The following is a 15,000-nucleotide window of genomic DNA, read 5'->3' on the forward strand; positions in this document are numbered from 1 at the left end:
GAGGGACAAGCAAAGAGTATTAAGGTATTTTCGAAAGTGGCCAATTACTAAAAATAATGTCGCCTGTTGAGCATTCAATTCAACCCACTTTTGAAATGTGAAGAAAAACGAGAACTGGTTATTTTTTTCATCGTAGTAGCACTTTAAAAACTTCTCCCCATATTTTCATCAAAACGGAGAGGAAAACAAAATCAACTGCGACTTGCTGGCAAGCGTTTCCCGCGCTTATCGCGGCATATGTTAACTTGGCGTTATGATTCGCTCATTAAATGTTTTCGTTTGCTGTGTCGATTGGCCATTTAATTTACTTGGGTTTATGGGGTTCATGTCTGTCTAATGGTTTCACATTTTATTAGGATCACCATGGTGACATCCTAGAGCTAGCTCGCGATGCCTTGCTGACCAATGCGGTGATTGTTCTGCAGCGGTCGATGAAGAGGTTCTTACGTCGAAGAAAACACCACCGACAGACATGCGCAGCTGTTTCAATTCAAAAGACCTGGAGGGGTTATCGCGATAAGAGAGCCTATCAAAAGGTGCATTTGATCATTTTTCATTTCCATTCTTTGATAAAGGAGGACTGAATGTAGGATTTCTAGGCAGCTAATTAGATAGCGCGGAGTCCGTTATAAGCTATAGAGTCCTTCAATTTAAAGAAAGTGATGATGATTGTGATCATCATTATGGTCAAATAATAATGGTGAAAATAGTAATGATTGTGAAGCCGGGCGATGGTAATCCTATTTTTCATAATCATGCATAATTATGTATAATTATGGTGGTGATGATCGGATAATAGGATGAGTTCGATATATCAATATTTAAGCATGGCTACGAGGCTTTATGCTCAAATTTCACGGCTCAGTTCTGTTTTTTTGTCTCACAAGCCTCAAGAGAGACTTCTAAAGAAAATAATACTCTTGACAACTTTATCCATAAAGCCTCGTAGCCAAGTGTGAACAGTGATATGTCGAACGTGGTCTATTGTGGCGATGGTGATGATGACGATGAGATAAAGAAGGAGCCCATGACTGGGAGCGATCTATTTTTAGACTACCTTTTCTCTCGGAAAAAAAGGCCGTTCCGGTCCGGTGACTCAATGACGCCAAGTTAGTTTTTTGTGATTGGTCATCGGGCTCCCACGGGAGTCTCACTTGCGGGAAATTCAATCTAAAAATAAATCGGTCTCTAAAAATGCCGTGACTGGAATACAGAGCAGTTGTTCGCTCCTACTCAAGGGCTCCTGGGTAAAGTGAGTAAATAAGTATTGTAATTTACCCTCTGATTCTTAGAGTAGCTTTAGTAGCTAAGATCTCCGAGCATTGAGCAGAACAACTTTAAGAATCCCAACCTGCCGGAGGCAAACTAATTGGCTATTTACAAGCGCAGCCAGGAAATTGAACCAGGGACTACCTGGAACAAATTCAACGAGTGGTCAGATCGTGTCTTGATCCCGGGATCTCCGGATTTCAAGGCAATTGCACCTACACCATTGGCTGCATTGTCTCAACTGGGCTTCACTGTCTCATTGGGCTTCACGGCCCAGGATGATGATGAGGATGATGATAATGATGATGATGTCGATGAAGACGAGAAAGAGATCGAAAGGGATGACTATGACGATAACTAATGGGAACGGTCTTCACGTTGTTTTCTCACTGGTGCCTAAAATCTCCGTTCTAAGAACCCGCAATTCTCTACTTTCTCAAATATCATAATACATCTTGTTTACCCCCCAAAATTTTGCGGAATCATTGTTTCCGATTTCCCTTGGGACATGAAGAACGTCCCAAGAGAAATCGAAAACAAGGTCTATGCAATTTTTGGGGGGTAAAAGAGGTGTATTATGGGATTTGGGAAAGTAGAAGATAAATAGAAAGTTTCATACCACTATAAATATGAACCTTTGTTCAAATTTTAGCCAGAAAAGGAATTAATCATGTAAGCAAGGTTTTTTTTTCTCTGCCAAGGTCTTAAAGGGAATCATTCGACTCCAAGCCACAGTCAAAGCTCGTCAGATGTCAATCAAATTCAAGCTGTTACGTGAATATAAGCGGAGAGAGGAGCAGGAGAGACTGAAGAAACTGGAACGAGAAAGACAGCGGGAACAGGACGAAGAGCAAGAAAGATTGCGAATATTAGAACGCGAAAAACAAGTAAAAGAGAACGAGGCCAAGCTGAAAAAGGTGAAAGAAACACAGGCGCGATACTTGAACACTATCTCATCACCTGTGGCGCGTTGTAGAGTTAAAATTCAAACTTGTATTCGCCAATTAGCTATTCAGACTTTCAGTGTGGAAATTCAACAATTCAAACATTCATACCCGTCTTCGATTCAAATAAATATTTGAATTGTCGAATTGAAAGTTTGAATTGCATGCAAGGTTGAATTTTGAAGCTTTGAATTTCCAAACTGAATGTTTGAAATGCATTTTTGAATTTTAACACTAAAAACGCGCCATACTATTACCAGGATCGGACAACTGGATTCCCCAGTTGAGGGAGCATTTCCTCAGCCATGGCTTTTGTTGTTTAATAATATACATAAAAAAATTACTCAGTTCTAATTGACTAAAAGAAATTGCAGTTCTCATGTAACACAAATTCAGTGAATTTTGAGCGATAGTCATGAAACGTTTGAATTTGATGAACATAATTTGTTTCAACCAATCACTTTAATGAACTTCATACAAATATTAAGATGTAATGTAAGATTTTAATTTGTTTTTGATTTTCTGTCTACTTCTTTTCATGTATGTTATCGATAAGTGAGGACATCATGATCTCTCGTATAGTGAGGACATGATCTATCGTATAGTTTGGTATTAAATAAGACCTTTTATTATCTACTCAACAAAATATCTCTTTTCTGATTGGTCAATGACAAATGCATAAATAGGTTATAGAGTGCAAAAAGAGGTTATAGAGTGCAAGACAGAAGTTGCTATGGAAGCAAATCGCATGAACTTTCTCATGCATTTCTTCATGGACTGTCGTCTCTAGTGATGTTTTGAATGTTCCCAAATTGCACTCGCCTACAGCTCATGCGATTTTGAAAAGTTTCAGAAGATCACTCGTGGCCATAAATCACGAAAAACACTCGCATTCATACGATTTCCCATACTTATTATATGTCAAGGGGTTCGCAGCTAAATGGAGCACTCTGATTGGCCGGGTTTGGGTCGGATTTTACATTACGGACCATTACCATGGAAACGGTCCGTTTCCATAATCATTTTTTCTCTCTCTCCCGGGAAATTAAAAACAAAGGGGAATTTAATTTTTTTTCATCACAAAAGTACAATTATAGCAGGTGGAACTTAGCTTTACATGTAAAAGGGTCACCGTTCAAATTTGGCTGAAGGAAGACGAAGATTACGAACATTCACCAAGCGGAGAAGTGTCCCATCGCTCAAAGAAACGATGCCATGTAATAAACAGCTTACTAACCTCACCCTCTCGGGGTCTAACAGGGAAATATTGGCCCCCAGGCGTTTTTGTTCGGGCCTCGCTGTGCTCGGTCCGTACTGCCACGACCTCGGGCCAATACTCCCCGATTCGGACCTCGTGCCCGGTTAGTAAGAGGTTAGACATTTTTCAGACTAACTAAATTCCTCGAGTTCGTAGGTCGACTACCAGGATCAAATTCATCTGGGACCCTAAACACTGAGTGGCACTGCTTCCTTAGTCACTTTCCTCTTTATGGACTAAAAAAATAAGGGCTCCCGCTTTGAATGTATAAACACTAGTCACTCACGACGGTCTCCCTCGTCATGATTATAGGCACAAGAGGCGGCAGCAGAGCAAATTCAAGAGATGTTTAGTTTCATAACGGAAGAAGAGCAAACATACTCCAAAAGAGGTATGTACATGGATAGAAGTAAAATCTTAGAGTCAGGAATGGCAGCCTAATCGTTACATTACGATTAATTCGGGACCTCGGAGATGATTGCAGGCTCCTACTACAAGACTAAGCAGATTCCTGAATGAGTTTTCATTGAAAGAATAGCCTGCTCGCAGGTGGTAGATGTTGCGTCCGCGAAAGACTTATCAGACACCATATAGGAAGAGCGTGGGTTAGGTAGGCCGGGTGACAAAACGACGAGATGAGTGGCCAGATCTTCCCACTTCCACCCATCCAATATGGCGCGGATCGAAATACAAATTACTGCCTGCAAGCAGGTTATTGAAAGAAAAAAATGAAGCGAACTCAAGACCAGTAAAAATGAATGATAATTGTTTTCCATTCAACTAAAGCATGTACTTAAGTTTACTTCACATTTACTGTGGTCGCGTTCTGTCGTGTTTACGGGAAATACTACAGAATTTTTGGCCTATGTACTTTGGCCTCTATTGCCGTTGTAGCTGCAAGAGAAAGGGCAAATAACTAGTCCTAAAAGATCTCAGTTTGTGCTTTAACTAGAAACCAAGAGAAGCTATGATCCTCGCAGTTATGAACGCAATTTTTTGCAATTGCGTAAAGAAGCCTGAAAAATTCATGCCGTGCGTCTGTTAAGTAATAGATCACAGAAGACGTCAAAATGTGGTAAGAACATGAATTGTTTGTTCTTACCACATTTTCAGGTCATCATAGTTTGATCTATTACTGCATGAGCAGACGCACGGCAAAGAATCTATTTTCGTAAATGGTTTGAACCCAGGAGTCATATCATAATTAAGTAAAGTACGATCGTCCGGGTGAGTGAAATCCTGAGAAGGACTATTTGGGATAATATTGACTGACGTTTCGACAACCTGAGCGGAAGTCATCCTCAGAGTCAAGTGATTTGAGTAACGTCAGTAGATATTAATAGTTTTAGCCAAGCCTCCCGTTTCTAACCCCAGAAAGCAATATGGTGTATATGGAAATAATTATGCTTCTTGCATAAAGTACAAAATTAATCGTCATTAGAGTATACAGTTTACATTCATCAAATACTTCTGAGCTGATAGCAGTAAACAAACAAGCCTTGCAAACAATAACAACAATTTTAATCAACAACTAAAACAGAAATTACATTAAATTAAATCTCTTTCACGACATTTTCCGTTTGACTGACAATCCTTACACCCTCTCTCTTAAGTTTAGAACAACAGCAAAAATCGTCCTAATTAGAAAGTGGAGCTAGAAGTAAATTTGCTTAATATTCGACTGAAATATGCCAGAATCTCTGTCAACACGGAATTGCAAACGTTTTCAGGCCTGGTTCGTTTTTTAGCGAGTTTTACAAAATATGCGAGGGAACGAGGCAAGGAAAACATTACCTGAGGGCTAACCGTTGAAAACATTTGTTTTGTCTCTCGCTCCATTTCTCTCAGCTTTACGGGTGTTCTTCATTGAAATTCTCTCTTCTTCTCCTTCCTCGGCTTCTCTCGAGGCTTTCTTCGCTTAAATTTCTCAAATTTCATCGCCTCTTCTCTCATGCTCTTTCGCTTTTCTTCGACTCCTGCTCTTTATCCCGTTAATATGATTTCCCGCCAGAAAAAAGCGGGTTGCCACATGCAACACTTCCACGCGATTTCCCGCCAAGGAAAATTGCCCGAACACTCCCGTCCCCAAAGGCTCTCCTTCCTCCCTACCTCCACCCCGACAGTCTGTACGGACGGGCGGCGGACGGACGTACCTGACGTCATAACCGAGATTACCCAAAAAATCTTACCCATGGCGCTCCGCTGGCGCGCTTCGCGCGCTTGAGCTCCGCTATAAGAACTTCACCCGGACGACTGTACTTTACTTAATTATGATAGAATCTATTTGTTGACTAGTGACCAGGGCGGAAAGAGACCGGGCGGTGAAACGAGCGGGTCCGAGCAAAAAGGTGTGATGCAGTAGACTGGGGTCTACTAAAAAGCCTTTTCAAAATGGCGGCAAGTGTTGAGATCGGCGACTCACTCGAAGAATTGGAAGAAGTGTTTTTACAGGACATCACAGACGACTTTTTTTATTTGAACGAGAAAAAAAATTCTTCAGATGTTCCAGACACATAGCTGATGTTAATGTAACAAACATTTTCTCTCTGTTCTTGATTGGTTCTCTCCTATAACCTATGGTCTTTAGGTAAATCCAAGTGTTTGCTTTCTTGTTCACTTTGCCATACAAGCCATTTCCATGGAAAAGGTTATAAGTCATGGTTTTTTTTTACATTTTGTTTATATTCTGGTGAGTATTTTCACGAATCATGCTGTGTGTTGAAGGACCCAAAAGGCAAATCAAAATACGAGTAACAACTTGGAAATATTAAGCTCTTACTAACCGAGCTGGAGGGCCATACTGGGGAATATTGGTTGAACATTGTGGAACTAAAGATGGAGCGCAGCGAGGTTCGTACAAAAATGACCAAGGTGCAATATTCCTCAGTATGGCTTTGGCCAGCTTAGTTAGAAAGTAGTTTATCATATGGTACTCGGGCCATGGTTGTTTCTTGAATTTGTGGCTTTTCAAAAACAAAAATTACACAGCTTATGACCGCTTCCAAATAAATGGTCGGCATAGCAAAATCCTAACCAAGAAAGAACCAAATTATCACAATGCTTGCATTTACCTCAAAACTACCTTACCGCAGGAGGAAAAGCCGGCAGGGCAAGCAACCCCCCACCCTTAGCTCAAGGTCTAGATCCGCCACTGATTACCACAATATTTTCTGTAGTTGAATGATAATTCAGCAAATTATGTGCCGCCTTACTGTGAGTACAATAGTTGTGCAAAGGTTAATCATGCCTTTAGAAATCAGTCATGTTCAGAGATATTATTGGCACAGGATTTGGGGAAAGTGTTTTTATTGTCATTATTGAGAGCTTACTTAACACAGGCTGACCAGGGTGCACCTCAGGCTAAATGACATACCATCGTAGCTTACTAGTTAGTATGAAGAGTTGTACAGTGTCAAGAGAATTTGGTAAGCCTATTTATGGTTAGCTCTCACAAGCAGAAATGGTAACATGCTATTTTCAAAACAAAATAGAAAATAGAGCTAAATATTGTTACCTATTACCATTAATTATCTGAAAATAAAAGTCCTGCCTTCCACATTATGTACACAGTGTGACATTGCAAATCTTCTAATTTGCATAATCTAAAAAAAAAAATAAACTGGAAATATGAGACAAGATATTACAAGGTCGTAAATGCTATTGCCCTCATTTTTTGAATGACCTTTACAAAAGAGTGATAAATGTATTTTTTTTGGATTATAGGCTCCATAACCCAATCAATAAGACTGGAATTTTGCAGAGTGGTTAAGCATTTGAATCACAAACCCTGTGAGGGGAGTCTGAATGTATGGCAAAAACCTCTACTTTGTGTACGAAATACAGATGACATAAAATAATGGAAACAGGCGGCAAGAAACAATATCGCACCAAAATATGTCTTGCAAACAGTGGTTAAACAATAATTATGTTACCATTTGTGTCTGGTCCCCCAAGAAGGAGCCATATTAAATTAAAGATGAACTGTCCAAGTTAAATTAAGTTTGGTTATTTAATAGCAATACATCAAGCAGCCGTTAACCTAGCAACCTTTGTAGCTTTCTTAATTGGTGTTGATAGAAGAATCCTCCTTACAAGAAGGGTTTCTCTCCACTAACTAAAACATATTCACTAATTAGCAGGTAGTTTGAGGGCAATATTGTGTGTGAATGGTGAGTTGAGGAAAAATCATAGACAAAATTTAGGATTAGTCTGTAGAATGAGGGGGAGAAATTTACAAAGCAAACTCTCAACCCCAAAATAAGGTTAACAAATGAAACAAACTCTGTGTGAAATTAAAAACTTGAATCACAGAAACAGCCAGATAGTACATGTATGAAAAACTGAATCACGTAGGAGGGATTAACAAATATTTTACTATGGCGGTGATGTCTCCAAAAAGGCTTGTGGTGTATGAGACCACCTAAGCAGAAACAGCCACAAGTCAAAAAGAGACCTTGCCGAGTGCTGGAATATGACACTGACACCTTGAAAACAATATGAAACAGAGAGTTACTGTATTGATTTGTGCTAATTGATTGAGTAAAAGGGCTAGATCAGCCACACATAAGCCCTCAGACCCCCAAAAATAGATGCCTGTGATCCTTGAGTGTGAAATAGTTATGCTATATTTTTAAGTTCTCTGTGTCGTGTTGCTAGTCAAGCCTTAAACAATAAATACAGTCATTGTTATTTTTTAAGGGATGTTCCAGGGCTTATGCTTGTAATTATTTTATTTATGTTTCACACAGTGGAACAAAAATTTGATCATATTGATCAGCCACAGGTTAGCTTATTTGTTTGTGTCCAAACTGCACAAAGGCAAAGAAAACAATATGGGGTTTGGGAGAGGATGGGGTCAGTCTTAAAACGTAGCAGTAGTGATAGGCTACAAATTGCTTTTCCTCAGGGGAGGATATTCTACAAGGAACTGTAATCATTGCTTTGTCCTCAGTTGTTACAAAATATGAAGGAGTTGCCATGGAATAGTATGGCTTTTTTGCATAGTTATCCGTAAGGGGGCAACGACATGGTATTTACAATAACTTATCAGTTTTGCATTCTTTTGCTGTGATCCATTTTAAGTCTGGTCTACATATTACCTTGAGATCAAACATTGTTTGCCATGTTATGAAGTGTTCTGACGCATCAGTCCTTCTGTGGAATGTTTGTTGAAGCTCTTGTTTCCAGGCTTTGAAGTTATTAAGTACTTGCTTTAAGTTGGTAACACGTTGATCTGTTATTGACTGCAGTGGACTGTTATCTTTGAAGACATTCCAAAGCATTTCACATTTTCATAAATTCTTGTGTCTTTTCTGAGGTGTTGTGCAAAGCCATCGATCATATCATGTCTTTGCAAACTTTTTCGGACAGAGTATTAACAGCAAGCTTTTCTCGTATTTTATTTAAATTATCAAGATGAACTTACAAGCGCCTTGATTAAACCGTATTTGTTGTTTGTTGATTTTCCCAAGCGGGCGAAATCTTGAAAATAGTTTTTTATTGTCGGTAAAATTGACTGCGGCGGGCGATTCGTCGCGAGCGATTTTAAGTGAGCAAGTTTGAAGTTCTGAAACGCTGCTATATCCAAATATATCCAGCTGGTTTTTTACTATGTTTTGTAAAAGCTATCGATCTTAAACATATGTAAAATTTAGAGTGGAGAAATGTGGAGTACTCGTAAAAGAAGGAGCGGAACACGGCTTGGTCACGATAAGCGGGACATACCTGCATTCGACACTGTCTTACTTCACTCAAATTTAAGCAGCTTCCGACGAAAATACTTGAGTTGTATTCCAACAGACAAAATAGTATTGAGTTTTGGGTCAAAAATATCAAAAAAGCCTGCAAATAATACACTGCTGGTGGCCCAAAAATAAAGAAAGAAAACGTGATTTCCGGTTTGTTGAGAGGATATTTTTGGCAGCCATTAATTGCACCGGAAGCGCGGAAGGAGCGCTCGTGCCAGTCCTTCTCCGCATCACACATTGGACCAAGAGCGGAGTGCCCGTTTCACCGCCCTATGTATAAGCGCCCTGCTAGTGACTGATTACATCCACGAGAAAAAAGAGTCTAGCTCAATAGAAAAGAGCTTTGGCTTTTGACCATAGTTAGGTTTAATTTAGTAAATATAACTGTGAATTGTATGTACACGGCTGCTATTCAAACAACGATCATTGCAGTTGCGACAAACTCGAGCAGCTGCAAAGGAATTGATGCCTGATAAAATAGAAACTTCAGTGGAACTCGAACCTATGACCGCGCTATTGCGCTGTCCTGCTCTACCATCTGAGCTATTGAGCCATCTATCAAAAGAACTGAATCATCTGTCTTTCCTTATAATTCCTTTGAACAGAGGAAAAAGCCAGATTGAATTTGACTGCTCGTGGGCTTGACACACCAGCAAGACCTGAAAACTTCACCACAGTATCTTTCACCGGAACAAGCCTCGTCGATGGTCTAAGGAGAATAGACCAGTCTAATCTATCAGGAGGTTAGTGTGAATTTAAACAATAGACTTTGCCAACACATTTAAAGAGTAAGTCGTTTTTTGTATTACTAATGCATCAGTTGTATCTTCGACGTCAGAGATAAGGTCGGAAATACAAGAGGCTAATACCTCCAAGGATTTACCCGTGAATACCAGCCGAAGGCGCGTGCGCTCGGAGCACCGTAGTTAAGAAAATATGGTAATCCATCGATGCGAGAAAATTTGGCTTTATAGCCATGACGTCATCGACCGTCTGTCCGTCCGAACGTACGTACGTCCACCCCTCCTTGTATGCCAATGTGAGCAGTATCATGCTAGTTCATCCATGTTTTGGTCAATGGACACCTGTCAAAACAAGGTATCCGCTGACCAGTAACACGAGACCATATCGCGGGTTCAAGCTTAGAGCTCACCGAGGTCAGCTGGTTTTTTTTTAGGTTGACCGCTAACCAGGTACTAGTTTTCGATTGGATTGCAGGCTCAACCCAGGTCAACTCACCTAAACATAAGCGAGGCTTTATTTTTCGAGCGCTTTCTGTGGCTCGACACGGCTACACGGCTATACTACGTCAATTATAGTTCTTACACAGTCAACGCTTTTCGTGTTCAGGTGGAAAACGGTTTGCAAAATATTTTCTTTCTGCATTTTTCGCTGGTTTCAATCCAGTTTGACATATCATGATAGCTGTGGTCCACACTGGCGGCTACGCAAGCATCGGAGGGATATAAATTTAAAGCTGAGTGTTTATTTTTAATTTGCTTAGAGCTGCATTTTTCTCTGTATTGCAATTTTTGGCTGAAGCTTATCTTTAGAAGCTCTGATAAGGCTATATAATGCCTGGAGGACCTATGACTAGAACAGAAACGAAAGGAGAGAGAAGGAGAACGACAACGACAAAACAGAATACCAGTAATAGCTCATACTTAGTGGAAGAAGTTAAGTTACTCCACAAATTTTTCCTTGGGCACTAAACCGTGTGTTATTTTCAAAAAGTGGTTTAATGGGTTTTTCCTTTGTTCAGGAATGAAAATCGAATTTTTATTGTCCACTGGAATTAAATAACAATTATCTCTACTCTTTTGGACATAAAGAAAAAGTTGATTTGTTTGTTTGTTTTGCTCTAAAATGCGAGCGAACAAGTGCTTTTTAATCCGTTTGCCTAACTGGTTTTCGATGTGCCTCGACAGTAACAAGAAAATTTTGCCCTTATGTTATAAACACGTAATCGTAATGAGTTCTCGTAAAATTAGGATTTAGAGTAAAATTTAAGCGAAACGACCAAGCATGTTTTAGGAAGGGGAGGAGGGGGGGGGGGGGGGGGTAATGGGGGGGCCTCTAAATTGTTTGGAAAAGCAAAATAAAAAGATCAATTATCGGTTTTTAGAAGGTCATATGGTATACTTTTACGAGATGTAAAAGACAATTTCCCTTTTTTCATGTTCTTGCTTTGCGAGGCTGCTCAACATTCGCAAAATTTGCCGGTTTTGAGGGTGGCTCCGAGCCCCATCTGGGCAAATTCAGACAACACTCGATTTCTCCCAAAAATAAAATCGCTGAAAAATTTTAACTCCATTTTCGAAAACATTTTTAGATGGGGTATCTTTTGATGAAATAAAAGGGAGGTCGCTTTTTTCGAACTGTTGGACGATGTTTGATATTTACAGGCAGCGGCTCTTAACATTGAATAACAATAGGGATAATAGAATATTTTCCCAAGATCAAAGAAACAAAAAACGCTGGAAATGTTCATGTTCTATACTTAAATATCATAATAAAACTCTTCTTACAACGGTCGGTGATACAAAGGGGGCGAACAAACTACCTCGAATTCCTGAGCGAGAAGTCGCAAGTGTTTCTAGCTTGCGGGAGCTTCTGACGGACGGTTTGAGTGTCATTGTCCTTTCAAAAAGAGAGCAGAGTAAGATCAGATTGACCTTGGGCTTCCCTGTATGACAGGTCGGGATAGATTATCTTCAATGCCCGCTTTTGCAGTCTACCATGGTCGTCACTAAAGGCAATCCGGTACGTGGGGCGTGCATGATGGTAAAACTGACAACCGTGATCGAAAATGGAACGTATATAGATGGCATTGATAGGTCTTCAACTTCTTGTTCTTATCCCAAAAGAACCAAGAGAAATTGCAGCTAATAAGATTCACCTCTAAAAAGAAAATACGGAAAATAGCAGAAGGTTTCAGTGCGATAGTTAATCTTAATCGGTTGGTCTGTTTGTTTTTATATTAATTTCCTTTTGAGGTTGTTGTTGTTGTTGTTGTTGTTATTGTCTTTTTCCCTATTTTTCCTGCCTCAAAACACTTTGCATATCTCTTTTCCCTGGCGTGTCAAACACCTTTTTTTCCCTTCCTTTTTCAAGCTCTTCGTCCCAGTGGGTTTGGCCACGTTACACAGTCCCGTTCTTCAGAGCTTGCACTGACTTTAACAGCGCTTGTTCTCGGATTGGCATGTCAGGAACCCTCCAATGAAAACCATGAATCTTCTTCACGTGATAACGGACCTGAACCTAGGTAAGAAAGAAAAAATTTACTTGTGAATCATCCATTATTACAAATTTTTCTTCGTGTCACAGAAAATAACATTTTAGGTCCGGCACAGTTTTTCGGGTGAGCCTAAAATGAGGAACCCTCAATTGTTGCCGTGGTCCCAGTTGTTCGAAGGGTGGATAGGGTTATCCATCTTTTGAACAACCGACGCCTGGCGTTCTAGATCTACCGATTTAAGGAAACCCATGCATACGCCTGGCGGAAGCAGCATTTCCTCGGTGTAAGATCCTCCTTCACTATTAGGAGTTTTTTGGTTCTCTATTCTTCTCATGGTTCTCAGATTTCCCTTCTTTGCTCTGAGATATTATTGGGGTACTTCGGTCATTGACTTCCACAAAGAACCGGGCCGGGCATCTAATTTGATATAACTTTGTAAGCAAAGACCAGCATAACAAAACAGAAGCACAGGGTCCTGGTGAAGAACATCAACAGCGATTTAAATACTGTAAAAAGCTAAAAAGAGCAATGCTGATATAACTGTGAAGGAATATATTAAAAAAAAAGCCAATGTTTCAAAAGGCAATGCCTTTCTTCATCAGGGTTTTACAAGCAATTTAATTTGATCTAATTTGATCTTCTTTTTTGAATTTGATTCCTAATTTGTATAGCACTTGACTGTTCTCAACTGTGTAAGCTACAGACGTAAGTCCTGAGTTCATCCCAAATCTCTACTTTTAACAGGCAGACGACATTTGTGTCCCCTCTGAGAATCAAGCCAAAGGGCCCTCAAGGATCTCTAAGATGGCACTCTCGCCAATTGGATCAATCTGACCAATCATAGACCGTAACTGAAGCCAAGCTGACCAATCATGAAAGAGTACTTCTTATTGACGGAAAAAGAACAGGTCCAAATAAATTCCGATTGCCTAGAAACAATTAAATTTTTCGGCAACTTTAATATTTTTGGATGTTACCCAACAACTTTAAAATGAGTAACCTAATAAAAGAAGTGTTTTTCAAATTGATCACTCTGGCTCTGCTTCATCTAATTCTGATGTTATTTCCTTTTCTCCACACCACTGTAAACTGCCGGTCGTGTTTCCCTCGGGACCATACATTAAGTGTATATTGTTATACCTCCCAACTCAAATACGTTTTCCGATTGGAGGAGAACGTGTCACGTGCCATTGTTATACTTTCCAACTCAAATACGTTTCCCAATTGGAGGAGAACGTGTCATGGGTCAAAACTCCCTAGGGAAACAACGACTTGAACTTTGGACTCCCACTTGATCAGGTCGAGCACCTTTGAAACAGCGGCAAATTCCTTGTAAAAATCCGTGTATTGTTCCATTTTGAGTTGGGAGGCGTAACAAAACAGAGAGAAGGGACCCTCATGGAGAGTCTTGGGGAAACAAAACTCACTGTATTACTTGGGCACAGTCATTAAGTGCTGGTTATCTTTCTCCCTTAAAAAAAACCGCATATACACTCGATGCCTCTGGAGGTGAAAAGCAGTTGTTTTCTTTTTATTCTTTTAGTTTTTAACTTAGTTTTTAGATTAGTTAGGAAGTTAGTTTTTTCTATACTTCAAGGTAAATGTATACCTGAAGGAAATACCGTGTTTAAATAAAGTTACCATAAAGTTACCATAAAGTTACCATGTAAGCCCCCTCGATGAGTCTATGTAACTCTTGGAGAAAACTTTGTGTTTAAATATTGTTTAAATAAAAAAATAATTAACAATTAGATCCGTAGGGAAGCTGTGAACGCGCGTTACACGTTTCAACCCTTATGGGTTTCTGGTATCACCCAAGTAGTGGACCAATGCAAATGCTGCATTTCGATTGGCTACGCTACTAGATGACTATCATTAATAGTCCTCGAGTAGCGAAAAGCGTGACGCTTTATTCCCAACTAAATATCTTTTCAACTTGGATCTGCTAACTTTATTATTGCCTTTTCTGTCCAACTAGTTGGGTGATACTAAAACAATTAGACCCTTCCCCTCAAGGGCCACGGGCCAATAGCCCATTCGGCTTCGCCTCATGGGCTATTGACCCGTAGCCCTCGCGGGCTAAAGGTCTAATTGTTAATGAGCGCGCGTTGAGCTCGCGTTGGATACGATACGAGATAGTAGGGACCTTACGCTAGGACGACGATGACGGCTACGAAAACGACACAAAACAATAGGCCATTTCAGAGTTCACGGCTGCTTCCTCCTCAAAGCGAGTCTAAGTGCAAATTTTTTTGTGATGGTAATTAGTTCTACTTTACATCTGAATGAAAACTAATTTTCGTAACAAAAACTTCGCACTTAAACTCGCTTTGAAGAGGAGGCAGACATGAACTCGGAAATGGTCTATTGGCTTAATGAATAAAAACAAACTTAAGGCTCTACATTCCCTGCACGTGCGTTTTGCATTTTGGTACATTTCTTTGCCGTCCTCGTCCTGACAACGACGTGAATTGACTTGCCGAATCTAATGCAAATGAGAAAAAATCTCTTGTTTTCGCTCGTTTGCATTATACTCGGCACATG

General features: G+C 40.0%; 1 protein-coding gene across 1 annotated transcript in view; it reads left to right on the plus strand.

The window, feature by feature from the left end:
* Window positions 1-13,485, plus strand: part of LOC138021621 (unconventional myosin-VIIa-like) — a 47,486-nt gene extending 34,001 nt beyond the window's left edge. Inside the window, exons 20-25 of the mRNA XM_068868539.1 lie at window positions 357-536; window positions 1,971-2,186; window positions 3,784-3,862; window positions 9,824-9,961; window positions 12,333-12,483; window positions 13,201-13,485. Coding sequence (XP_068724640.1) covers window positions 357-536; window positions 1,971-2,186; window positions 3,784-3,862; window positions 9,824-9,961; window positions 12,333-12,483; window positions 13,201-13,300 — 864 coding nt within the window. The 3' untranslated portion in view covers window positions 13,301-13,485. The remainder of the gene's footprint in view (window positions 1-356; window positions 537-1,970; window positions 2,187-3,783; window positions 3,863-9,823; window positions 9,962-12,332; window positions 12,484-13,200) is intronic.
* Window positions 13,486-15,000: the final 1,515 nt, after the last annotated feature.

This window comes from Montipora capricornis, chromosome 10 (assembly GCF_036669925.1).
Source record: "Montipora capricornis isolate CH-2021 chromosome 10, ASM3666992v2, whole genome shotgun sequence".
NCBI lineage: Eukaryota > Metazoa > Cnidaria > Anthozoa > Scleractinia > Acroporidae > Montipora > Montipora capricornis.